The following is a 27,176-nucleotide window of genomic DNA, read 5'->3' as shown; positions in this document are numbered from 1 at the left end:
TATTCTTGTACATAGGAGCAGTATTATAGTAGTTGTATTCTTGTACATATTAGCAGTATTATAGTAGTTATAGTCTTGTACATAGGGGCAGTGTTATAGTAGTTATATTCTCCTACATAGGAGAAGTATTATAGTAGTTATATTCTAGTTCATAGGAGCAGTATTATAGTAGTTATATTCTTGTACATAGGAGCAGTATTATAGTAGTTATATTCTTGTACATAGGAGCAGTATTATAGTAGTTATATTCTTGTACATAGGGGCAGTATTATAGTAGTTATATTCTTGTACATAGGAGCAGTATTATAGTAGTTATATTCTTGTACATAGGAGCAGTATTATAGTAGTTATATTCTTGTGCATAGGGACAGTATTATAGTAGTTATATTCTTGTACATAGGAGCAGTATTATAGTAGTTATATTCTTGTACATATTAGCAGTATTATAGTAGTTATAGTCTTGTACATAGGGGCCATATTATAGTAGTTATATTCCTGTACATAGGGGCAGTATTATAGTAGTTATATTCTTGTACATAGGAGCAGTATTATAGTAGTTGTATTCTTGTACATATTAGCAGTATTATAGTAGTTATAGTCTTGTACATAGGGGCAGTGTTATAGTAGTTATATTCTTGTACATAGCGGCAGTATTATGGTAGTTATATTATGTACATATTAGCAGTATTATAGTATATTCATGTATATTTGTGAAGATTATTAGATCATTATCGTGAAATATTACAGCTTTACAATGAGCACTCTCTGAATGTTGATGTTAGTCTTTTGTGTTCTGTAATTTAATAGGTCTGCCCTGTGATTGGCACCAGATCATTTCATTACTGTGAAGTTTTGTATCTTTTATTATGATTCGTGCTGACTTTTAGTTTCCTGATGTATGTACAGAAGCCTATATCCTTTCCCATCGCCCGCAGCGCTCCCTGAGGTACGCCACTGGCTCTTCATCAGCCTCAGCAATTTAGAAAAGCGTGTTTGAATTTATATTGCTTAGGGTGAAATTAGTATAAATTAACTCCACAAATAATAATGATTCAATTTTCCCATCGCTAATTAGCTGCAATAATATAATGACTTTTTACACAAGAAAAAAAGAAGTTACTTAAATGTGCAATTATTCAGTCAGCTATTTTGAGGTTATAAATATGTATGACTTTGTCTTACAGGCGTTGCATCAAGAACCGGATGCAAATGCAATTAGCATATTACAACGGTCTATCGCTGATGTTTTTAATGATTATTGCAGCCAGATGTTTGAATCTTGAATTAATAACTAGCAGTTTCTTTCCATCCTTCTTCTCTGCCTCTCTGACAACGGAAGACGATCAGATTCATTTCTCAACTTGGAGGAAAGCCACAGTGCTACTAAATAACCAGCTGGAACAAATCTGCTCTAGAAATCGTCACCTTTTCTGTAGCAATGAATATTTAGGTACAGTGCTCAGCATAAATGAGTACACCCCCTTCTGAAAAGTGAGATTTTAATCAATATCTCTTTAAACACAAGAACAATTTGCAAAATATTGACAACTAGATGGTAGCCCGATTCTAACGCATCGGGTATTCTAGAATATGTATGTAGTTTATTTATGAAGATTTTAGAATAATACATTGAATAGACAGGATTCGGCCGCCCGCGACCAATTAGCGAAGCCGGACTGCGCCTGTCGCTGATTGTTCGCGGCCGGCCATGTAGTATATAACAGCCCACGTAGTAAATAGCACAGCCACGTAGTATATTGCACAGCCACGTAGTATATAGCACAGCCACGTAGTATATAGCACAGCCACATAGTGTATAGCACAGCCCACGTAGTATATAGCACAGGCCACGGAATATATAGCACAGCCACGTAGTAATAGAACGTTTGTTTTTAACCCATAACATGACTGCAAGGTTAACAATATAACTTTCATTAGACATTTTTTCAGTTTTAATCAAATTAGTTGATGCAAAAATAAGTACACCCCACATCAAAAACTACTGCATCTAATATTTTGTGTGGCCACCATGAGTGTTAAGGACAGCACCAAATCTTGTAGCCCGGGAAGGAACAAGTTGGCGACATATTACAACATCCATCTTTTTCCATTCTTCAAGAACGAACTCCAGAGCCCGGGTACTGAATGGAGAATAATGACAACTTGTCTCTTCAGAATTGCTCATAGGTGGTCGGTTGTCAGATGAGTAGACATTTGGCCCCTGAGTCACAACCCCGTTCTTCTTAGATGTGTGTTTTGTATCATGTTGGAAAAAAACTCGTCTGCCGAGGGCTCGGAGTGATGTGGGTATCTTCTCTGTGACTATAGAGCCGCACATCTGTGAATTCATGATCCCATCTGTGAAATGTAGCCCCGACACCAGCAGCTTATGTGCCCCCTGATACCAGCAGCTAGTGTTCCCCCAATACCAGCAGCTTGTGTTTCTCCCAATACCAGCAGCTCATGTAGCCCCCAACACCAGCAGCTGATGTAGCCCCAACCAACAGCAGCTCATTTGCACCCCGAGACACCAGCATTTCATGTAGCCCCCCCGACACCATCAGCTCATGTTCCCCCAAAACACCTGCATCTCATATAGCCCCAACACCAGCATCTCATATAGCCCCCCAACACCAGCAGCTCATGTGCACCCGGAGACACCAGCAGATCATGTATCAACCTCCCGACACCAGCAGCTCATGTGCCCCCAAGACACCAGCAGATCATGTATCCCCCCGACACCAGCAACTCATGTGCACCCTGAGACACCATCAGATCATGTATTCCTCCCCCAACACCAGCAGCTCATGTGCACCCCGAGACACCAGCAGATCATGTATCCCCCCCAACTCCTGACACCAGCAGATTATGCAGCCCCACATAGGGGCACTGCCACCACCATGTCTCACTGTAGGCACCACGCTACAAAAGATGGAGACACTGTAGGATCAGGAGGTGGATGCAAAAGTAAGATGCTAGCTAAAGACCAGACAATAACCACCTTGGGAGGACATGTCATTGGTGCAACCTGTGCACCTGGACAAGGGCCCAAAAGGTAAGGGGCCCACTTCTACCTCCAAAACAGGTGGCATTGTAAATTATGATGAGATTTTTAACTGCAAAGGGCACATATGTTGCTCTTGCACAGGAGCCTCTTCTGTCTGTGTTTGCTCCCATAGCAACCCTTCATTTAATGAAATTTTGCCAAATTACAAGGACAACTGGTAAAACATTCTTGTTTGAATTAAAGATGGCATCCACGCATTTCAGGTGCCGCAGCACCCTTAATCAAGATCTCCTGAAATGCGTAGATGCCATCTTTGATTTTAACATGCACGTTTTACCAGTCGTCCTTTGTAAGATACTTGAATAAAGACTATTGCATTTCCGTTGGGCCGGATTATCCATCCTTTACTACAGTTTCTTTGTACTTACGCAGAGCCGCCACCCAAGCTCCAACTGCATGGGAACAACTTCATGGTGAGCTAGAAAATCCCTTTTTTTCTATCACCAAATATTTTGACCCTTTGGGGACGTTAAAGTCTTTGTGCTACGGAAATGTTCAAAGTTGGACAGCAGATTGGTTTGCAATGAAATCTGTTTTTTAAAAACTTTGATTTTCTACATATTTAGGTTCTCTGGATTTCTCTGGCTGCTTTACCATTCTTGTCTATAGCTTCACACATTGATTGCTTTGTAGAAAAAATATTGTGTGAACAGAGCCCTAATGCACCCACATATGCTTCATATTTTCTGAACTAATATGATCATTGCCAAAAACTGTTTGAGAGATCACAAAATATCCCTCAGATATTTTATTTTTCATTATGTACAGAGTGGGCCATGTACAGTGGGGCAAAAAAAGTATTTAGTCAGTCAGCAATAGTGCAAGTTCCACCACTTAAAAAGATGAGAGGCGTCTGTAATTTACATCATAGGTAGACCTCAACTATGGGAGACAAACTGAGAAAAAAAAATCCAGAAAATCACATTGTCTGTTTTTTTATCATTTTATTTGCATATTATGGTGGAAAATAAGTATTTGGTCAGAAACAAAATGTCATCTCAATACTTTGTAATATATCCTTTGCTGGCAATAACAGAGGTCAAACGTTTTCTGTAAGTCTTCACAAGGTTGCCACTTACTGTTGTTGGTATGTTGGCCCATTCCTCCATGCAGATCTCCTCTAGAGCAGTGATGTTTTTGGCTTTTCGCTTGGCAACACGGACTTTCAACTCCCTCCAAAGGTTTTCTATAGGGTTGAGATCTGGAGACTGGCTAGGCCACTCCAGGACCTTGAAATGCTTCTTACGAAGCCACTCCTTCGTTTCCCTGGCGGTGTGCTTTGGATCATTGTCATGTTGAAAGACCCAGCCACGTTTCATCTTCAATGCCCTTGCTGATGGAAGGAGGTTTGCACTCAAAATCTCACGATACATGGCCCCATTCATTCTTTCATGTACCCGGATCAGTTGTCCTGGCCCCTTTGCAGAGAAACAGCCCCAAAGCATGATGTTTCCACCACCATGCTTTACAGTAGGTATGGTGTTTGATGGATGCAACTCAGTATTCTTTTTCCTCCAAACACGACAAGTTGTGTTTCTACCAAACAGTTCCAGTTTGGTTTCATCAGACCATAGGACATTCTCCCAAAACTCCTCTGGATCATCCAAATGCTCTCTAGCAAACTTCAGACGGGCCCGGACATGTACTGGCTTAAGCAGTGGGACACATCTGGCACTGCAGGATCTGAGTCCATGGTGGCGTAGTGTGTTACTTATGGTAGGCCTTGTTACATTGGTCCCAGCTCTCTGCAGTTCATTCACTAGGTCCCCCCGCGTGGTTCTGGGATTTTTGCTCACCGTTCTTGTGATCATTCTGACCCCACGGGGTGGGATTTTGCGTGGAGCCCCAGATCGAGGGAGATTATCAGTGGTCTTGAATGTCTTCCATTTTCTAATTATTGCTCCCACTGTTGATTTCTTCACTCCAAGCTGGTTGGCTATTGCAGATTCAGTCTTCCCAGCCTGGTGCAGGGCTACAATTTTGTTTCTGGTGTCCTTTGACAGCTCTTTGGTCTTCACCATAGTGGAGTTTGGAGTCAGACTGTTTGAGGGTGTGCACAGGTGCCTTTTTATACTGATAAAAAGTTTAAACAGGTGCCATTACTACAGGTAATGAGTGGAGGAAAGAGGAGACTCTTAAAGAAGAAGTTACAGGTCTGTGAGAGCCAGAAATCTTGATTGTTTGTTTCTGACCAAATACTTATTTTCCACCATAATATGCAAATAAAATGATAAAAAAACAGACAATGTGATTTTCTGGATTTTTTTTTCTCAGTTTGTCTCCCATAGTTGAGGTCTACCTATGATGTAAATTACAGACGCCTCTCATCTTTTTAAGTGGTGGAACTTGCACTATTGCTGACTGACTAAATACTTTTTTGCCTCACTGTATATGGATACACCTGGGTGGGCCATTTATAAAGTTGGATCCAAAATGGCCGACTTCAAAATGGCCGCCATGGCCACTAACCATCTTGAAAAGTTTTCCATCTCCCATATACTAATGTGCCACAAACAGGAAGTTGATATCACCAAGCATTCCCATTTTATTTAGGTGTATCCATATAAATGGCCCACCCTGTAGAATTGAAAGCAAAAAAGGGAAAAGTCTAGAATAGTTGTGCCTCCTATACAGCCAGTTCCACATGGAAAGACAGCTGCATACAGTACATATAGCTCATTAAGTAGGAGAGCACATAAGAACACTCAGCAGGTAGTCTCTTGACCTCTTTTCACCCATGTGTTATGGGAGTACTAAGAAACTTTTGCCATGGTTAAACCTAACACGTTTGCAGTCCCACCCCTGCTAAGTAAACTGAGGACATTAATTCATGCTCCTACAAAGTCTCTCCTTTTAAAAAAACATTTTAAAAAAGTGACAGACGTGTCCTAAAAACACACAAGAGTTGTGCATTTGGTAACTTTCTTTTCTAGAATTGTGGCTGATTTTGTTTAGTAAATCTCACTCGGTCTGTATATTATTCTAAGAAGAAACAAAGTCCAGCTCACCATACTGACATTCCCAAGGACTCGAAGCACGGAACCGCTGTGTCAAGGCGTGGACGAACAGGAAAAGGAAGGAGATCCAGCTCAACGATGTAGTGAAAAATCCATAACTTTATTCACTTCCAATAATATCGTGTAAGGATAAAACATCAGCGTGCAATAGAATTAAAAACAAGATCCAAGATCAACGCGTTTCTGGTGGCACAGCACCCTTAGTCATGAACTAAGGGTGCTGTGCCACCAGAAACGCGTTGATCTTGGATCTTGTTTTTAATTCTATTGCACGCTGATGTTTTATCCTTACACGATATTATTGGAAGTGAATAAAGTTATGGATTTTTCACTACATCGTTGAGCTGGATCTCCTTCCTTTTCCTGTATATTATTCTCCATTACCAGTAATTGATAGATGCTCACATCCAGGATGATAATGATGTATTATACAAAAAAAACGTAAAACAATCAATGACCTCAATATGACTGATGGCTTGCAGGGGGTCAAAATGGAATTACATCACTGATGTCTTGCAGGAGGTCAACCAGGAGGCAACGTTCCTAATGTTCTTCTTTATGCCAGGATGACGCATGCTTCATACTTCATTTGAAATATTGGAAAGAGATCAACGTCACCGATGCTAAATGTAATCAGAGAAACAAAATCTGAGAGATGGCTGAAATTTAATAGTCAAAGGTTAGAATATCCAAGGCTCAGTGTCCTAAAGCAGGGACACTTTGGATGGTCAAAGGTCAGAATATCCAAGGCTCAGTGTCCTAATGCAGCAACATCACCGGACGTCAATAGGAGAATCGCTATGGACAAATCAACAATGAAATCACTGGAGAAGGTCTTCAAATCGAGAAACATTTCACTGGTGACGAAGTCACGGCTCGTACATAGTCTGGTCATTTCTGTAGTAACATACGGATGCGAAACCTAAAAAATAAGGAAACAAGACAGAAGACGAATCAATGCTGAAATGAGGTGAAGTATGGAGAAGGATGTTATCAATACCAGGGATGGCAAGAACAACAAAAAAATCAATCTTGGAACAAATCAAGCCGTACATGTCACTGGGAGCAAGAATCACCAAGCTGCGACTTGTCTACTGTGGACACATCATACAAAGAGAGCGATCACTGGAGAAGGACAACATGGTCGGGATAATAGAAGGAACATGAACATTAAGACCAGAGACCCGATTGCTTGATACAATCACCATAATGGCGGAGAAGACCCTGGTGGACCTTTCTAGGCTTTATTTCAGTTCTTCAATACAAAAAGTGAAACTCATATTAAATAGAGTCATTACACACAGAGTGATCTATTTCAAGTGTTTATTTCTGTTAATGTTGATGATTATGTCTTACAGCCAATTAAAACCCAAACGTCATTATCTCAGTAAATTAGAATACTTTATAACATCAGCTTGAAAAAATGATTTTAACATCTGAAATGTTGGCCTACTGAATCGTATGTTCAGTAAATGCACTCAATACTTGGTTGCAGCTCCTTTTGCATCAATTACCACATCAATGCGGCGTGGCATGGAGGCGATCAGCCTGTGGCACTGCTGAAGGGTTATGGATGCCCAGGTTGCTTTCATAGCAGCCTTCAGCTCATCTGCATTGTTAGGTCTGGTGTCTCATCTTCCTCTTGATAATACCCCATAGATTCTCTATGGGGTTAAGGTCAGGCGAGTTTGCTGCCAATCATGCACAGTGATACTGTTGTTTGTACACCAGGTATTGGTACTTTTGGCAGTGTGGACAAGTGCCAAGTCCTGCTGGCGAATGACATTTCCATCTCCAAAATGCTTGTAGGCAGAGGGAAGCATGAAGTGCTCTAAAATTTCCTGGTATACGGCGCTGACTTTGGTCTTGAAAAAACACAGTGGACCTACACCAGCAGATGACATGGCTCCCCAAACCATCACTGATTGTGGAAACTTCACACTAGACCTCCAGCAGCTTGGATTGTGGCCTCTCCACTCTTCCTCCAGACTCTTGGACCTTGATTTACAAGGTCTAGTGTGAGGTATCCACAATCAATGATGGTTTGGGGAGCCATGTCATCTGCTGGTGTAGGTCCACTGTGTTTTATCAAGACCAAAGTCAGCACAGCTGTCTACCAGGAAATTTTAGATCACTTCATGCTTCCTTCTGCCTACAAGCTTTTTTGAGATGGAAATTTAATTCTCCAGCAGGACTTGGCCCCTGTCCACACTGCCAAAAGTACCAATACCTGGTTTACAGACAACTGTATCAGTGTGCATGATTGACTAGCAAACTCATCTGACCTTAACCCCATAGAGAATCTTTGGGGTATTGTAAAAAGGAAGATGAAGCACCAGACCCAACAATGCAAACGAGCTGAAGGCTGCTATCAAAGCAACCTGGGCTTCCATAACCCCTCAGCAGTGCCACAGGCTGATCACCTCCATGCCATGCCGCATTGATGCAGTAATTGATGCAAAAGGAGCCCTGACCAAGTATTGAGTGCATTTACTGAACATACATTTCAGTAGGCCAACATTTCGGATTTTACAATCATTTTTCAAGCTGGTGTTATAAAGTATTCTAATTTACTGAGATAATCACTTTTGGGTTTTCATTGGCTGTAAGACATAATCATCAATATTAATAGAAATAAATACTTGAAATAGATCACTCTGTGTGTAATGACTAATATGAGTTTCACTTTTTGTATTGAAGAACTGAAATAAATTAACTTATTGATGATATTCTAATTTTGTGAGATGCACCTGTATTATAACTTTTGCCATGTGAAGTATTTATTAATATTTGTAGCTAAAATAAAAATAAAAAATCAGAAATTAACAGCCAAAAACTAAAGTTTTAGACTTAAGGATAAATGATGTCCAATAATGGCAGATATAATTGGAAAAAATGTATTACGATCAATCTGGTTGTTAATGGAAACATTTTGGATGGGAATAATGAAGGGAAAAGCAGTGTGAATGCAGTATGACAGCACCGTCTGTACCATCTGTATGGACGCGTGGGAACACTATGTCGCGTTGTTTTAACCTTGGTTTGGAAATATAAAATACAAGAACAGATTTCTATAATGTTTCCATTCATTAGCATCACGAAAACTGTGAATAAAGTCAAAAGTTTTACTACGTAATAAACTCAAAACTTATGTGTACATCCAAACCTTTTCAACCCGATCTCTTTGTTTTTTGTGTGATTCATTAGGGTTATAACAATATGTAAGTGAATTGGTAAAATAACAAATAGTCCAGTTCCTGTCAAAACAGATGAACAACTAGCAAGCCTGATAATAAGGAAGAGGGACCCTTAGAATCAACATCTGAACACCCAGACATGTCAGCCATAGAAAGTGAGCACATAAGTCCTGCGATGAAATCAGCCTAAATTATCATTATCATCACTGTAAATGCTCATGATGGATGGCGAGACTGAAGATAAAAAGCTAAAGCAGCAAATAAAAGAGACTAAAATGTTACACTCATAATAGATTGATATAAGAAAGACAATAGATCTCTTTATTTTGAATGTTTATAGAGTTTTATTGACATCATCATCACTGTACCCGATGGGGCTCACAATCTAAATCCCAATCAGTCTTTGAAGTGTGGGAGGAAACCGGAGAACCCAGAGGAAAGCCACGCAAATGCAGGGAGAATATACAGACTCCTCGCAGATGTGTCCGTGTTGGGATTTGTACCCAAGTTTCAGCGCTGACCACTGAGCCCCAGAGTATTAGGTATCAGATAGACGGACATTAGACGTGTGCAGGGCGTATACGGCTCCCAAGTCAACGGCTGTGTAACTCGCTAACTCTCATTATAGCAGTTTAACTCCTAAAGATGCCACTATCCATTGTAACAGCAGCATGTCACTTCTTTTGTGCGGATCTGTAGCGTTTCTGCACCCCTCCATGTTAAAAATCCGCAGTGGCAAAAACCGCAGAAAAAACGAACAAAATCGGCATTAATTCCGCATAAAAACCGCACAAAATCCGCATAAAAACCGCGGCAAATTTGCGGCTGCGGATTCTTTCAGAAGATGCGGATTTTGTGCAGAAAATTCTGCACCTCTTTTCCTACGTGTGCACATAGCCTTACAAAGTGATAGCCGTCCTCGGAGCTTCACAAAGCAGCAATTCCCCCACCAGGCCCCAACTCACAGGAAGGATTTCCCTTTGGCCGACCCTGCTCCGGACACCATCCTAAACCCTAAAAGAACCGACAACTTTCTTGCATTTGCCTAGAAATCAATGTTGCATTTGGGTAAAAACAGATTACAAACCAGGAGAGACTTTTGTTTTCCAGGTTGAAGCAAACACCTCTCTGGGAATGATAATCCCTGACTATATGTGACGTACAGAAGTGCGGCAGGGACAGATATAGTGAGATATAGGAATATTTGCCTTCACATTGCCTCGGCATTGTAATCTCACAGATATTCTTAGGTCTTTCCTTCCTTATATAAAGCTTCCAGCTGCTCATTATTCATGAAATGCCTTTTTTATGCTTTTTTTTATCCCAATTAAAATTTTACCATCCACAAGAAGCGCGTTATTAAACTGTCAGTCTTCTTGCTTTGTACCCTTATAAAATACTATGTACACTGGCATTATATGAATAAAATTATACACTACGGCATAATAGACAGGCAGCAGCTAATGTTATGGAGCTGAAGACGAAAAAGCTGAAAAAAGCGAATTCCTAATTGCTGTTCAGAAGATACAATCTTACACTCCATAGAATGGAACCGGTTGGACTTGTGGATCCGATTGGCTTTATGTATCAGATTGGCTTCATTGGCCACATGAATCTGTCCTGTGATGTATTTTATCCAGTGAGGGCTGTAGTGACAACGCCACAACTTCCAAATGTCTGGAGAGTATGATATAAAGGGTCGCCAGGAAGACTTACCAGGGGTTCAGCATCGCTCCCCCCGCTCAATGCAGGATTCACTGAACCATCTCAGACAGATGTCTGTCCAGCCTTTGTTTAAAGACTTCCATTGATGGAGAACTCACCACCTCTCATGGCTGCCTGCTCCACTCGGTGATCTCTCACTGTTAATTTTTTTTCTAATATCTAATAGAATAATGATGATCCCTGTACACCAGTGTTCCCCAACTCCGGTCCTCAAGAGCCACCATCAGGTCATGTTTTCAGGATTTCCTTAGTATTGCCCAGGTGATCATTGCATTACCTGAAAAGGCAAGAATTCCATCACCTGTGAAATACTAAGGAAATCCTGAATGCATGACCTGTTGGTGGCTCTTGAGGACCGGAGTTGGGGAACACTGCTCTACAATGTGACAGCCCTTCAGATATTTGTAAATGGCTATTTATCTCCTCTTAGTCTTATTTTTTACAAGCTAAACATTCCCAGATCCTTTAACCGTTCCTCGTAGGACATACTTTGCAGTCCGCTCACCATCTTGGTCGCTCTTCTCTGCTTTTTGTGACTCTTACATTCCATCTATGTGATTGCTCTCAATTAATACTTGACTAGGATGGGTTGGTGATCCGGAATGATTTGGTGGAGTCAGATTTTTATCGGTATGGCTTTGGGCAGTTCTGCCCTGTAAGACTTACAATCCACAGCTCAATCAAGAGCGGCACAATGGTTCACATGGAGAAGGTTCAGCCATTTACTCAGCATGTGGCAGCTGGTGCAGTGGTTACAGTCCCTCAAGGGACAAATGGTACATGCAGTAGTAAGGCACATAGCCTTGTGGTTACACAACAGATATAAGGCAACGAGCGTACACATCATCATTGAGGCACAATGCTCGGTGGTTACTAAAGATGGTGTGAATCGATTCACAGGACCCAGGTCAGTGGTCATGTCTGTTATCTGTGGCTGCAGGACAGGAACCCAGCGACCTGCCTCCTACTTAACAGCATCTCTGGCTTCTCTTTTGATTAACTATCCTGGTGTGATGTCATGAGGCACAATGTGATGTAGGAGCAGGCCAGCTAATTGAAAAAACAGATGTGGATGCCGGCAGGCACGAGGCGATTCACTAGGCTTCCGTCCAGCAGCCATAGATTAATGATGTGTTCGGTGGACTGGGTCCTGCCAATTGATTTGCACCATTTCTAGCTGAGGCAAGTAGCTTGGTGGTTACAATCAGAGCTGAGGTATGTAGCTTGATGGTTACAATCAGAGGTGAGGCACGTAGCTTGGTTACAATCAACGCTGAGGCATGTAGCTTGGCGGTTAAAATCAGAGCTGAGGCACGTAGCTTGGCAGTTACAATCAGAGCTGAGGCATGTAGCTTGGCGGTTACAATCAGAGCTGAGGCACGTAGCTTGGTGGTTAAAATCAGAGCTGAGGCACGTAGCTTGGCGGTTACAATCAGAGCTGAGGCACGTAGCTTGGTGGTTACAATCAGAGCTGAGGCATGTAGCTTGGCGGTTAAAATCAGAGCTGAGGCACATAGCTTGGTTACAATCAGCTGAGGCATGTAGCTTGGCGGTTACAATCAAAGCTGAGGCACGTAGCTTGGCGGTTACAATCAGAGCTGAGGCACGTAGATTGGCGGTTATAATCGGAGCTGAGGCACGTAGCTTGGCAGTTACAATCAGGGCTGAGGCACGTAGCTTGGCGGTTACAATCGGAGCTGAGGCACGTAGCTTGGTGGTTACAATCAGAGCTGAGGCACGTAGCTTGGTGGTTACAATCAGAGCTGAAGCACGTAGCTTAGCGGTTACAATCGGAGCTGAGGCACGTAGCTTGGTGGTTACAATCGGAGCTGAGGCACGTAGCTTGGCGGTTACAATTAGAGCTGAGGCATGTAGCTTGATGGTTACAATCAGAGGTGAGGCACGTAGCTTGGTTACAATCAACGCTGAGGCATGTAGCTTGGCAGTTAAAATCAGAGCTGAGGCACGTAGCTTGGCGGTTACAATCAGAGCTGAGGCACATAGTTTGGCAGTTACAATCAGAGCTGAGGCATGTAGCTTGGTTACAATCAGAGCTGAGGCAAGTAGCTTGGCGGTTACAATCAAAGCTGAGGCACGTAGCTTGGCGGTTACAATCAGAGCTGAGGCACGTAGCTTGGCGGTTACAATCAGAGCTGAGGCACGTAGCTTGGCGGTTACAATCAGAGCTGAGGCAAGTAGCTTGGTTACAACCAAAGCTGAGGCACGTAGCTTGGTGGTTACAATCAGAGCTGAGGCAAGTAGCTTGATCGTTACAATCAGAGCTGAGGCAAGTAGCTTGGCGGTTACAATCAAAGCTGAGGCACGTCGCTTGGCGGTTACAATCAAAGCTGAGGCACATAGCTTGGTGGTTACTATCAAAGCTTAGGAACGTAGCTTCGCGGTTACAATCAAAGCTGAGGCACGTAGCTTTGCGGTTACAATCAAAGCTGAGGCACGTAGCTTGGCGGTTACAATCAGATGAGGTACGTAGCTTGGAGGTTACAATCAGAGCTGAGGCAGGTAGCTTGGTGGTTACAATCAGAGCTGAGGCAGGTCACTGGGTGGTTACAATCAGAGCTGAGGCACGTAGCTTGGTGGTTACAATCAGAGCTGAGGCACGTAGCTTGGTGGTTACAATCAGAGCTGAGGCACGTAGCTTGGTGGTTACAATCAGAGCTGAGGCACGTAGCTTGGTGGTTACAATCAGAGCTGAGGCACGTAGCTTGGTGGTTACAATCAGAGCTGAGGCATGTAGCTTGGTGGTTACAATCAGAGCTGAGGCACGTAGCTTGGTGGTTACAATCAGAGCTGAGGCACATAGCTTGGTGGTTACAATCAGAGCTGAGGCACGTAGCTGGGTGGTTACAATAAAAGCTGAGAACTTTATGATTTTGCTAGTTGGCTGTAAATAACTGGTTTCATCAGGCATTGTTCACATGCAGTGCATATGTAAGAGGAGGTATAGGGTGAGAGTATACCACCGTATAGCCACTGAAGCCAAAAAAGTAAACCATGCAGGACATTTTTCTGCAGTTTCTCACCATCCTTGAATACAATCTGCTGTATTTTACAGTAAAAGGTCTGCAGACACACGGGGGCTACATTTTGTCTGTGTGTTTTTCGGAGACTTCATAAAACATGCACTGAACTCATTCCCCCATGCGCGGTGTGAACATAGCCTTACTAAGGCTGGTTTCACATTTGCGGTTGTGTTCGCAGCGTTTGTACCGCATATATCCGCATGCGTTTTGTATTCCTATATTTATCATTAGGGACACATGCGTTTTTGATTTTTCGTGTTTTGCCGCGTTTGACGACGCATGCGTCATTTCGTCGTTTGCGGCTTGGAGCGGAAATGCAACATGTAGTAATTTTTAGAGGTGTCAATTTGCCACCTGGAAACGCATGCGGTCGATTGCACAAGGAATGCGCCAAAAAAAAAGCATTGCTGTCTATGTAAACGCATGCATTCACAAGCACCTGCGTTTGCTTGCGTTTGTGAACGCATGCGTTACACCGGAGAAAAACATGTCTAGACACTAATTATCCCCCCCCACATACAGGGTGATAAAGGGAGGAAGTGGACATTTGCAGGTCACTACCCAGCAGACAGCCAAGCAAAGCAGACAGACCTCAGCACCTTGGAGAAAACAAGCCTCAGAACAATGTGAGTATATCCTAGCCAATGCCTTTATTTTCTATTTTCTGTCTCTACATGTCCTAATTTCTGCCATTTTTTTCTTTCTACATGTATCAGAATGTCTTCTTCTTCTTCAAATTCTTCTCATGAGGAGTTTCTTCCTGGGCCGTGTGAAGTCGAGCATGTCAGTGAGGTGAGTACTTGCCTCGTCAGATTGGTAAGTATTCACTGTCACATCTACACGTGTGACAATTTGAATTTTTCTTTTTGATAGAGCTATTGTTCTACTGCGGCAGAGACAGGGCAGGAGCAGCGGAGTCAAGGTCCAGTGGAAAGACGGCAGCAGGTACATATACAAGGCTGACTGTGTATCCTCAGTGTAATATTCTTGAATCTTCCTTTCTTTCCATTCGTATTTCTTTACTTTTTTCTTCTGGAATCCTTTTGTATGTTGACTTTCCTATTCATGCCATTTCTCAGCATCTTTTTTCTTTCTTTACCTTATGTTGATTGAGCAAACTGTAATGACTTTATTTAATTTTTAGGTTTCACAACGGGACGATGATCTAATTGAGAATGACCTCCTCATCTCTCTGGTCCAGGAGCGAGTCCCGTTGTGGGACACCCAGGATCCACTGCACTCAAACAACGTCACAATCTGGCGCTTATGGAATGAGGTGGCCAAAGAGATGTGGGATGGCTGGGACAACGCCCCGACACGGGTCCAAAAAGCATTTGGTAAGTATTGCACTGCAGTGTGAAGCAGCAGAGACCTTGGCCGTGCTCACTCGACTGTGTGTGATGAAAGAAACTCTCAGGAGTTTCTCTTATCACACACAGTTGTGTAAGCACGGCCAAAAGTACTTTTTCTGACCATTTTTTTTTTTTTAACAGTGTCCAAAGTGAAAACACGTTGGTGTTCGATGAAGGACCGCTTCAACAAGGACCTGCGTCAAGAGAGCCGTGTTCCCAGTGGTTCAGGAGCAAGGATCCGAAAATACGAATACCATCGCGTTCTGGCATTTTTAAGACCGGTCCTTGCCCAGAGAACGTAAGTATTTTCCCCTTGCATTTGGTTGTATTGTATTGCCATAATCTGTATTTTTATATTCCACAGGATTTTGCGTCTGGTTAATCTTTGGTATTAATTGTCTTTTTCCTTTTTTCACAGCACATACAGCACTACTGTTGGCCCAGGTTCTGGAGCGGTCCTTCATCCGACAGCCACGGACCTGTCCCAGCCATCCAGCAGCGCAGCAGCAAGTGGGACTTCCACACTAACTGGAGACCAGGGAGCTGGTCCATCAGGTCTTCCCCTTTCGCAGTCCTCTTCCACTGCCCCTTTTTTTTGGGGCTCCTCCTGGCAGCGGCAGAGGGCTTCGGACAGGTCACTCATGCCCGAGTTTTTGCACTTGAGCTCGGTTTTACACGAAGCAATCAAGGCTTTGGGTGACCGAATGGATGTTTCACATAGCCTCTTGAATGCACGTATGCAGGAGGTCACCAAAAGCCTTGACCAAGTGAAAGCCGACCTCCAGAGGCCAGCACATCATTTTTTTAACCAAATTGAGCAGGGCATGTCGGAACACCTTACTCCTGATCTCCAGCTGAGTGTCATGCAGGCCTGCAATGCTGCTTACGTGCAGGCTATGCAGCAGAGTCGGTATTTCCAGCAGACAGTGTCGGCATATCCAGCTGTGCCTTCACTGGCACGATTGACCTCAATGCAGACCTCTGCTGCATACCACTGCACGGCTACCTCAATTCCTTCCACAGCCGGACACCACTACAGCACCACCACCATGCCGAGTGCAGTTGGACATCCCACCGCCACCACGACAACCGCTGCTCCTGCTTGGACCTCCTCCACTGACACCACGATGCAGCAGGACCCTGGCATGGCCTTCCGTACCGCCACCACCACGATGCAGCAGGACCCTGGCATGGCCTTCCGTACCGCCACCACCACGATGCAGCAGGACCCTGGCATGGCCTTCCGTACCGCCACCACCACGATGCAGCAGGACCCTGGCATGGCCTTCCGTACTGCCAACACCACGATGCAGCAGGACCCTGGCATGGCCTTCCGTACCGCCACCACCATGATGCAGCAGGACCCTGGCATAGCTGCATGCTCTACAAGCGCTATGGACTCTGGCATGGCTGCACACTCTAATAGCACTATGGACTCTGGCATGGCTGCATGCTCGAGCACTATGGACTCTGGCATGGCTGCACGCTCGAGCACTATGGACTTTGGCATGGCTGCACGCTCTACGAGCACTATGGACTCTGTCACAGTGCAGCCGGACCCTGACTGGTCAGCCACCACCACGCCACGCCATGCCATATGAGCCCACCAAGACCTCCCACAACCAGGCAAACAAAAAAAAAATTACAAAAAACAAAACAAAACAGAGGACTCTTAGCATTCCTCCCCCTTCACCTCCCAATGTGTCTGTAATGTCAGGTTTGTCTCACCCTTCCAGTGCGTCTCAAGCCTCTCATGTGTCAAGCCCCATCCCCGAACTTCCAGACCCTACTAGTTTCATTGCCCCTTCTCCTGCCACCTCTGCGTCGTCCACGGTTAGCCAGGCCTCAGTGCTTCACACACCCCATTTACATCACTCTACCCCAAGCCGGCGCAGTTAAATAAATATTGTTGTTAAAAAATAAATACAATTTTTTTTGCCCCAATTATGTTTGGTTTATTGTGTGTTTCGCCGCCGGCAACACACACCGTGTGCCAAATAATAAACTTCGCCGCACACTTTATTGTTTTGCCACATCATATCTCCACTAGTTAGCAAATCAAAGACTGCAGCTTTGTGTGTCTATAGTATAGAGATATGAGGGGGGCCAAAAAATTAATTCATGTATTATCTCCATAATCTCTTCATTCTGCTTAGTCTGTGACTAGGGTTGCAGTCTGAAGAGAAAATGGCAGAAATACAATGCAGAACTATACTCAACAGGCCAGGTATAAAAAAACTCATTAGTTAGGATACCTAACCTGGTGAGTAGAGAACTGCCTTGTATAACCTCCATTTTCTCTTCTGTGTACGTAATCTATTCCACACAAAGTGAAGGGACGATGGTGGTCATACACGGCATATCTATGCTCACCTGCACAGGTGTCAGAAATAGTGAATTCATGAGGCTGTTATATGTGCATCATGAATTCATTATTTCTGACACCTGACTTGATGAGTATAGATCTCTTTAGTGTGACAGTCATTGTCTCTTCAGTATGTGTCCAATGGATACAGCTGAACAGAATCACGACTCAATGACGTCAACAAGCTTACCAATAAAGCAACATGGCTGCCATAACACTAGCAGTATGTGGCCAGTGTTTTATATCAGTATTTGTAAGCCAAAACAAGGAGTGGAACAATTAGAGGTAAATTATGATATTAACATAATAACTAGCACCTCTGCCTTTATCACCCACTCCTGGTTTTGGATTACAAATACTGATATTAAATACAGACCAAATACTGCTAGTTTTAGGACAGCCTTGGTTTGTAGAGGAAAAACATAGGAGACACGGTTAACACAACCAAAACTAAAGTTTATTAATGAAAAATATTATCATTGTAGAAAATTACTGGTACAGATCTAATTACAACAGGACATTTACACAACATTGTCCTGCCATGACACACGTCCAATATCTGAATCAAAAAAGGCAGCAAATTGGTCCCGCATGTGACCAACTGCTGCAGTTGAACGCAGCGGGTGATGCTGGAAATCGGGCAGTGGGTGTGCAACTGGTTCATCCAGTTCAATGTTGGGTTGCTCCTTAACCATTATATAATTGTGCAGAACCACACAGGCTTTGACCACCTCGTCAACTGTTTCCAGTTTTAGATTTATGGCTGATGCAAGAATGCGCCATTTAGAGACCAGAATGCCAAAGGTACACTCTACTGTTCTTCGGGCCCTGGTCAGTCTGTAGTTAAAGATCCTTCTAGTGTGGTTCAAGTCCCGACTGGAATATGGCTTCAGTAGGTTTTCACACATCTGAAAGGCCTCATCCCCAACCATAACAAATGGCATCGGTGGACCTTGAGTGTTGGGGAGAGGTTGTGGCGGGGGAAAATTGAAATTTTTGCCATACACACGGCGGCCCATATCCGAGTTCTTGAAAGTCTGGGAATCGTTGCCACGGCCAAAAGCTCCAATGTCCACGGCAATGAAGTGACAGTCCGCATCAGCTATTGCCATGAGCGCAACAGAAAAATATTTTTTGTAATTGAAGAACTCCGATCCTGTTCTGGCAGGTTTGATAATGCGGTTGTGCTTTCCATCCACCACTCCTAAACAGTTGGGGAAATCACACACACTCCAGAATTTTTCTGCAATTTCAAGCCACATGTCCAAGGTGGGTACGGGTATAAATGTAGTGCCCCCACTGTCGCAGGGCCGAAGGGTACCTGGTACCGGGCCTCTGAGTCTCTGTTTTGGGGTTGTCACGGTGGCTAGACCCGGTCCGTGACCCTGCTGAGGGGCGTACAATGAAGGTAGAAGGAATGGTGATGATGTTGTGGTGGTGCGGTGCAGGTTAAATAACGAGGACACCAGGTTGCAGTCTCTTTACCTCTTTACTGAAGGTCCCAGGATCCTCAGTCCGGAGTACGGTTAACCGGGCTGCGGAAGTCCGGCCGGTCCGATGGCACCTCCAGAGTTCCCTTTGCAGGTGGAAATCTGTGCCTACCTTCTAGCGCTTGTGTGTTGTGGTCCTCCCCTGCTGTGCTTACGGGATAGTCCCCACAACTGTTGTGTCTGTTTCTGAAGTTCCCTCACAACTCGATTCTGATGTTCTTCTTCGTCCCCCAGATGATATGGCTAGGACGCACCCGTATGACGGGTAGGCTCGGAGTTCTTCCGGGACCCTAGCGTCGCCCCTCTCCTATTGTTGCCCCCTGTGTCTTCGTAGGTGATTTGTGTGAGACAGCCCGCCTATAGCTGACTGTCCTGCCGTAGGTTTGAAGTATTGCTTGGAGCCTAGTACTTCCTCGGCGTTCCGGCCACCGACTACGCGCCTCAGTAGGATGTTGCCTCGTCTTACAGCACGACCCCTACTGGTATTTCTCCTTGTTGCGTTGATCTCGTTTCTCACTCAGCACAATATACCTCACTTCTTGTCCTTTCTTAGGGTACCGCCGCGATCAAGTGCAAACGCGGTCCCGTAACGTTCTCTCTGTTCGCTAGGCCTCTGTCAGGATCCCACCCCTGACAGGGACCCCCCTGAGTCTCTCCCCGCAACACCCTCTGCCACAGGATGTTGCCTGTTCGATTCCAAGTCAGCTTCTGTCTAACTTTCTGCCTAACCCCCAGTTTTACCAGATTGTGAGGAGTGGCCTAATACATAGCACCCTTAGCTCCCCCTGGAGGCCAGACTGTGAATTGTTTTGGTGACTGTGATACCTGATCAGAAGAACTCCTTCAGTGCCATCAGACGTACCATAGCCCCCCTTAGCGGCGGAGCATCAGTACTGCAACGACCAGGACTCTGGGGCGCTGCACTCCCCCCCGGTTAAATCCAGTACTCCTGGACTGGGAAGAAAACAACAGTACATGTCAGCTAAAAGACATACAATTTTTGAAATGCAATAACATTAAGCAAGCTTGAACAGAGCTTCCCTTTACGGGAGGTGAGAACACTTGAACGTTACAACATGGTTAAATACTTTAAATAACATACTATAAATAACTTTTCTTACCCATCCGGGTATTCTACTAAGTGCAAATTTTTTAACAATAATTTAACATTGCCTTTAAGGATGTACACACTGAATCCACTAAAGACCTTCTTATAATACGCTATAAGGCTAATCAACTTTTCCTTCATTTTCCATCTTTACATCTGCAGGACCGCCTGTCTGTCTGCCCCAGGCCTAATGCCTCTCGTTCTATTACAGGACCGCCCCTTTCAGCCCGGGCCTACTGCCTTTCTGCTACTATACACAGTATAGAACTTATCTTCCATCTCTCAGTTCAGAATCACCGAGCCATCTCTGTATGGCTCCTAGGAGGACTCACCGACTAACCCCGTCTGGGTTCACTTCCTGTTCTCATTCTTCTAGCAACATCATTAAACATTTCTCACAATTAACTAGCTCACTACATATAACCTCTTTATACGTAAGCATTATTAATACTCTCTTTTAAAGCATCATCATTCTTTAAGTACTATCGATGAACGTTCCCTTTAAGAAGGAACCAAGTCTCTATGAGGTAGTGCAACTTCTCAAGCTGCAAGTCCGTATGCAGCAAGGACTCCGGTACTGCTTCAGGAACAGTTTCTTCGCAAAGAGTCCTTTCTTTTATAAAACCAGTAGAGGGCACATTTAAGAAGGTGCAAACTATTTACAAGGAGTTTGTAATCATGCAGTGTTCATGATCCAGCAGTTCTTTCAACAATGATAAAAACAGGAAACAAAACAAAAAGCAGAAGAAGGGATCCCGGGTAAACAAAGGGATCCCTTCAAGAGTTAACCCTAGTCGGGTCATAGCAAGAGGACAAACAGTTAACTATTTACATGTTCGGAAGATTAGAACATCTACTTGAACCACTCAGGAGGCAGCACCGGCGGAGGCAACCCCACTGGATATTGCCCGCCGCCTGGTACTGCGTAAGGGGGAGTGTTATCCCATCTGGGTGTCTGTGTACCCACTGTCTTCAGTCCTGGGGCAGCAGAGGCACCGACTACCTGAGGAGGCGCCTCCTTGGCCACAACGGTGGTTGAGGTGACGATGCTGCAGGTCGTGGTTTTGATAATGGTGCACGTTGGAGTGGCCACGGTGGTCTTGGTGATGATTGCGGGCTGACCACAAGGGGGCACCTTCGCCACGGGAAACAGCTTCACCAGCACCTTAGTTGGGGGTGTCACGGGGTTTCGCTTCTTATGAACATTCAGGGCGAACCACCCCTTCTCCCCAAAGTGCCGGGTGTAAGCGACGTCGTCCCCCGGGTAGAGATCCCGGTCTGGATGGCCTTCCCTGAGATGAGACTCCACATCCCTCCGGTTGACAAAAACTTCGGCATACAGGCCCGGCTCTTTTATAAAGCCCCAGCCTCCGCGGAGCTTGAAGGCGACGACGGTGCCCTGCCTGCGCGGGGCCTGGTGACCGGTGGGGTCCTTGCGGGCCCGGTCCTTGACCGCCAAGTCCCTTTGGTGGTAGGCCTCCAGCCCGGCCTGGTACACCTTTTCCTTCTCCTCCCACTGCTGTTCCAGCTGGGCCTGGTATTCCTCCCAGTTCAGGGACTGCACCATCTCCCCTTCCTGTGTCTTCACCCCGGGGAATCCCATAAGGTCGGGCCCTGGATTCACCCAGGGGCACACTGTACGCTCCGCATGGACCTCACTCAGCGGGGTAATCGGTGGAATCAGGGCTTTCAAAACATGTTCCATACCCGTTGTCTCCTCCCACAGTAACAAGCGCTGGAGTCTACGGGTCCCAGGAAGAGGGGGTGCCGCGACGGGGCCTATCAACAGACCCTCAGCCAGCGGGACAGGGTCGGCGGACTCACCAGTCGGTGCGTGCTCCTCCTCCTCGGTCGGCTCCGCTGGCGGTATGGTCAGTGGGAGCGTCGGCTGGGGTTCCGGCAGCAACACAAGGTCCGACATTAGAAGGTCCTCCACTGGCGCCTCCGTCCGCAGCTGAAGGAGTTGTTCGATCAGGCCCTCAATCTCCATTTGCAGGAGGCCGGCCCCTATCGCGGAGAACTGACTGCTGGGCTCATCCGGGTGGCTGGGGGAGCCTTCGGCCTCAACCCCGCATTCCTGGTCTGAGCGACTCGTCATGGCGTCCTCCGCATGGGTCGCTTCCTGGTTCTTTTCCCGCTCTCTCCTTCGTGGGCGGTTTCGTTTTCGCTGTCTCCGCCCACCATTGAGAATCAGGAGGCGGATCTCGGCTGCTGACGGACACGTCCTCACGGTGCAGAAATATTTAGACTGGGCGGCCATTGTCTTTCGCACCCTTCAGCTGGTCCACGCCTACTCCACGCCCCTCTTCTTCTCCTGCGCTCTCCTCAGCGCTGTAATGGCGGCGATTTTTGGCGGCAAATGGCAGTGCACAGTCTTTGCAATAAGTCACAGTCCAAGTACAATAAAGCACAGTTCCAAGGCACACATGACCTGATTCTTCAGGCTTAAGTAGATCCTGTTCATGATGCCAAGTTGTAGCGCCCCCACTGTCGCAGGGCCGAAGGGTACCCGGTACCGGGCCTCTGTGTCTCTGTTCTGGGGTTGTCACGGTGGCTAGACCCGGTCCGTGACCCTGCTGAGGGGCGTACAATGAAGGTAGAGGGAATGGTGATGATGTTGTGGTGGTGCGGTGCAGGTTAAATAACGAGGACACCAGGTTGCAGTCTCTTTACCTCTTTACTGAAGGTCCCAGGATCCTCAGTCCGGAGTACGGTTAACCGGGCTGCGGAAGTCCGGCCGGTCCGATGGCACCTCCAGAGTTCCCTTTGCAGGTGGAAATCTGTGCCTACCTTCTAGCGCTTGTGTGTTGTGGTCCTCCCCTGCTGTGCTTACGGGATAGTCCCCACAACTGTTGTGTCTGTTTCTGAAGTTCCCTCACAACTCGATTCTGATGTTCTTCTTCGTCCCCCAGATGATATGGCTAGGACGCACCCGTATGACGGGTAGGCTCGGAGTTCTTCCAGGACCCTAGCGTCGCCCCTCTCCTATTGTTGCCCCCTGTGTCTTCGTAGGTGATTTGTGTGAGACAGCCCGCCTATAGCTGACTGTCCTGCCATAGGTTTGAAGTATTGCTTGGAGCCTAGTACTTCCTCGGCGTTCCGGCCACCGGCTACGCGCCTCAGTAGGATGTTGCCTCGTCTTACAGCACGACTCCTACTGGTATTTCTCCTTGTTGCGTTGATCTCGTTTCTCACTCAGCACAATATACCTCGCTTCTTGTCCTTTCTTAGGGTACCGCCGCGATCAAGTGCAGACGCGGTCCCGTAACGTTCTCTCTGTTCGCTAGGCCTCTGTCAGGATCCCACCCCTGACAGGGACCCCCCTGAGTCTCTCCCCACAACACCCTCTGCTACAGGATGTTGCCTGTTCGATTCCCAGTCAGCTTCTGTCTAACTTTCTGCCTAACCCCCAGTTTTACCAGATTGTGAGGAGTGGCCTAATACATAGCACCCTTAGCTCCCCCTGGAGGCCAGACTGTGAAGTGTTTTGGTGACTGTGATACCTGATCAGAAGAACTCCTTCAGTGCCATCAGACGTACCATAGCCCCCCCCTTAGCGGCGGAGCATCAGTACTGCAACGACCAGGACTCTGGGGCGCTGCATAAGCTCATCCCGGCGTACATTCCACAAAGCACGGCAGGTGTCCACAACTATTCCGGACAGGGTGGATATTCCAAGCCGGTATTGGAAGTGGAGGGATGATAAACTCTCTCCGGTTGCCAGAAATCTGTAAGAAAAACAAACCCGACAAAAATTACAATCTATTCTATTAATGGTGTGGTTACGCTAAAGACAGAAAGGAAAATACCCCAAAAAATACATGTCAGAAAATACAAAATTTGGACGGTCATTGGTTTAGATTTGGAACGTACCTTAATGTAACCAGCAGACATTCCTCGGGTGAAATCGCTCTACTGAGCTGGGTGTCCTGTCTCCGTATGGCTCCTTGGACACGAGCAAGCAAATCCCGGAACGAGTCTTGCGACATCCTTGTGTATTCCTGGAATTTCTCCGGGTTGGCATTAAGCTCGCCATACAGCGTGTGATAGGCTCCACGGCTCTCACGTAGTTCGATAATGGGGTGTCTCCAAAAACGCCTACGTTGTCTCCTTCTCCATCTTTCGCGATTTCTGTCTTGCTCCCAAGCAAAAGCACAGACAAGAAACAGCTTGATGGTTAAATCCAGGTTGAAATAAAAGCTCTCCATGCGAAGATCCATCATGACACAGGATACAGGAGCAAAATCTGAAGATTCCAGCTGTTCAGGGGTCAATATAAAGAAATCCCATAATACACACCCTCTGTAGTCCCATTGGCAGTGTCTGGTTGTCTAGATTTTTCTCTTGTGAAATTTCACATCATGCGTATTTAAAACGCAAACGCAGGAAAAAACGCATATAAATGCGTAGAAACGCGGCGTTTTTTTAACCGCATGCGTCTAAAAAATGCCGCGTTTGTACGCGTTTACATGCGTTTTTTCCACCACTTGCGGATGCGTTTTAAACGCTGCGGATTTAAACGCTAATGTGAAAGTAGCCTAAGAAGGCTTCAGATCTGCAGTATATCACTATGAGGAGTTTGCTCTGTGACGTGTGGGAAAAATGCAAAGACAGGTCCACAAACTGAACTGAGCAGTACATGAAACCGCTTTGCGAATGGTATATATGATTTCCAACATTGCATATAACAATTAATTTGATGTTCTCTAGAAAAAAAACACAATTTTCTGTATTACTGTTCCCCATTATCGTTCATTTCAGTGTTCTTGTTGTCATACCAACATAATGAACATAACACACAACTAATTGCATCACCGCTCGCCTTGTGCGGGATTTATACGGTGGATTCAGGAATGGGGCATTATATCAGGTAAAGCTGGAGGCAGGGAATTAAAGGCGCAGCGTCACTCCATAATACACAAACCTTCATGAAGTGGCGTCACTTATCTAGACTATTACATATATTTCACAATTTTCTGGGGACGAGGCCAAAAACAAGACTATAACCAGCACTGGACAGAAATCGAAAAGCTTCCTGGCAAACGAAGACACCAGCTGCCATTGGCGTGCACAGACTTAATGGGCATTTCCAGACTTTATGTAAATAAAATTAATGATGGGGGAATTAACCAGGCATTTATTAAAAAAAAAAAAGTTTGGAAAGGAGCTAAGAAAATTCCTAAGTAGATGAGCATTACTGAAGGTCTAGGTGGTAGTAGGGGCAAGGGTGTTCCTACAGATCAGGGGCATGCATAAGAGGGACGGCTATGTCCCTGTTTACACCATCACTCGGTCTCTAGTATCATCGGGTGTTAATCTGTCGCCTCTGCCAGTCTAATATCACATTGGAGCAAGTTCTCTAATAATGGCCACCTCCTTCCGTCTACACCTCTGTCTCCATCTGCAGTTCCCTGCCCTCCATGGCGGCTGCTCATGTATCTGGTCAATATGGACTCGTCTGCCAAACCTCAGATCTACCTGTGACCAGGAGGTTTGTCACTTGATGCCGTGTGCATGATAAGGTCCTCCAGCCTATTTTGGTGTTTGTTGCCTCCTTAGAAAATGTCTGTAACACGTCCCCCGGTCTCACAATGCATCGCCTATGTGGCCACTCATGTTGACTTCACCCTGGGGGACAAGCCCTAGTTTACCATACAGCCTTATCTATATGTCCAGGCTAAACACCATCACTTTCCATGATGTAATATGAAAATTTATCACAAAAAAATAACACAAATGGAAGCAGTCATATGCAGTCATGGCTGAAATTATACAGCAGCACTGAGCAGAGTAGCTGTGATTCCAGCTCTTATGTAACATAAGCATAAGCTACAGGATGGTCTTGGGTGTCTGTCCACTTTACAGTAATAGTCAGCTATAATCTGATCTCTCAGTGATCAAGCAATATATCATGTCTTGAAGAGGTTTCCTATATTTGCTTTGACCATTGATCAATGCAAAGTTTGTGTTCAATGACCATATTAATGCAGGGCCAAAATTGTGGGGCATTCAGAATGAAGGAATCTCTGTCTGCCGGAAGTGTGGCAGGTCTTTATCTGTCCGCCTCTCCTGGCTGTCAAATTGCTTTCAGGATTAGAGTTCAAGGGAAGCTGTTTGACTAAGGAATAAACAATCCATTTTGGAAAGTGTGAGAAAGGAGGTTCCAGCACCTACAATGCTGGCAGAATGCTTAAGAGGATGAACCAAGAGCTCAAAATGACTGGAAGACATGTTACAGAGGTTGAGATTCGTGAATGTTCCTGGACATATTAGACTGGTATGTGCTCCAAAAGTTGTTTTACCGTATTGTGGAGGATGAGGCAGAATGAGCGGGCTTTTCTATGTAAAAGGACAGGTACTCTATGGTGGTAGCCCCAAAGGTGTCTATTCCCCATGGGCCATTATTTCTCTGTGCTGGTGCATTTTCCTTTGATTACAGTGTAGTATACCATGCAGTGTATTCCTGTTGTGAATTCCGTTCTCGGACTCCCTCCTGTGGTCATGAATGGTACTTTGGTTAGTTCTGCTCTTGGACTCCCTCTGGTGGCTTTGAGCGGAACTGCTGGTCACTGAGGTTGGCTTTTTCAGCTGCTCTCGTTTATTGCTATGTTGGCTTCCCTATTTAACTCCACTCAGATCGTTACTTCATGCCAGCTGTCAATGTTCAGTATTGGTTCAGATCTCTCTTGGACTTCTCTGAGGACCTGTCTACTCCAGCAGAAGCTAAGTCTTTGCTAGTTCATTTGTTGTTACTGCTTCCTGAATATATTTCTTAGTACTGCCAATTTCTAGTCCAGCTTGCTATCATGATATT

The 27,176-nt window shown here is 45.3% G+C and overlaps 1 protein-coding gene across 6 annotated transcripts in view; it reads right to left on the bottom strand.

Annotated features, from left to right (window-relative positions):
- Positions 1-6,492: 6,492 nt before the first annotated feature.
- The window catches only part of LOC143768784 (uncharacterized), a 340,035-nt gene continuing 319,351 nt past the window's right edge, over positions 6,493-27,176 (bottom strand). For all 6 annotated transcript variants that reach the window (XR_013214025.1, XR_013214029.1, XR_013214027.1 and 3 more), the window contains one exon: positions 6,493-7,006. Coding sequence is in view for 1 of the 6 variants with exons in the window: in XM_077257424.1 (XP_077113539.1) it covers positions 6,836-7,006 (171 nt within the window). In the remaining 5 variants the exon portion in view is untranslated. The remainder of the gene's footprint in view (positions 7,007-27,176) is intronic.

This window comes from Ranitomeya variabilis, chromosome 4 (assembly GCF_051348905.1).
Source record: "Ranitomeya variabilis isolate aRanVar5 chromosome 4, aRanVar5.hap1, whole genome shotgun sequence".
NCBI classification, from domain to species: Eukaryota; Metazoa; Chordata; class Amphibia; order Anura; family Dendrobatidae; genus Ranitomeya; species Ranitomeya variabilis.
Note: the sequence above shows the minus strand (reverse complement) of the source record. Positions and strands in the feature narration are given on the sequence as shown.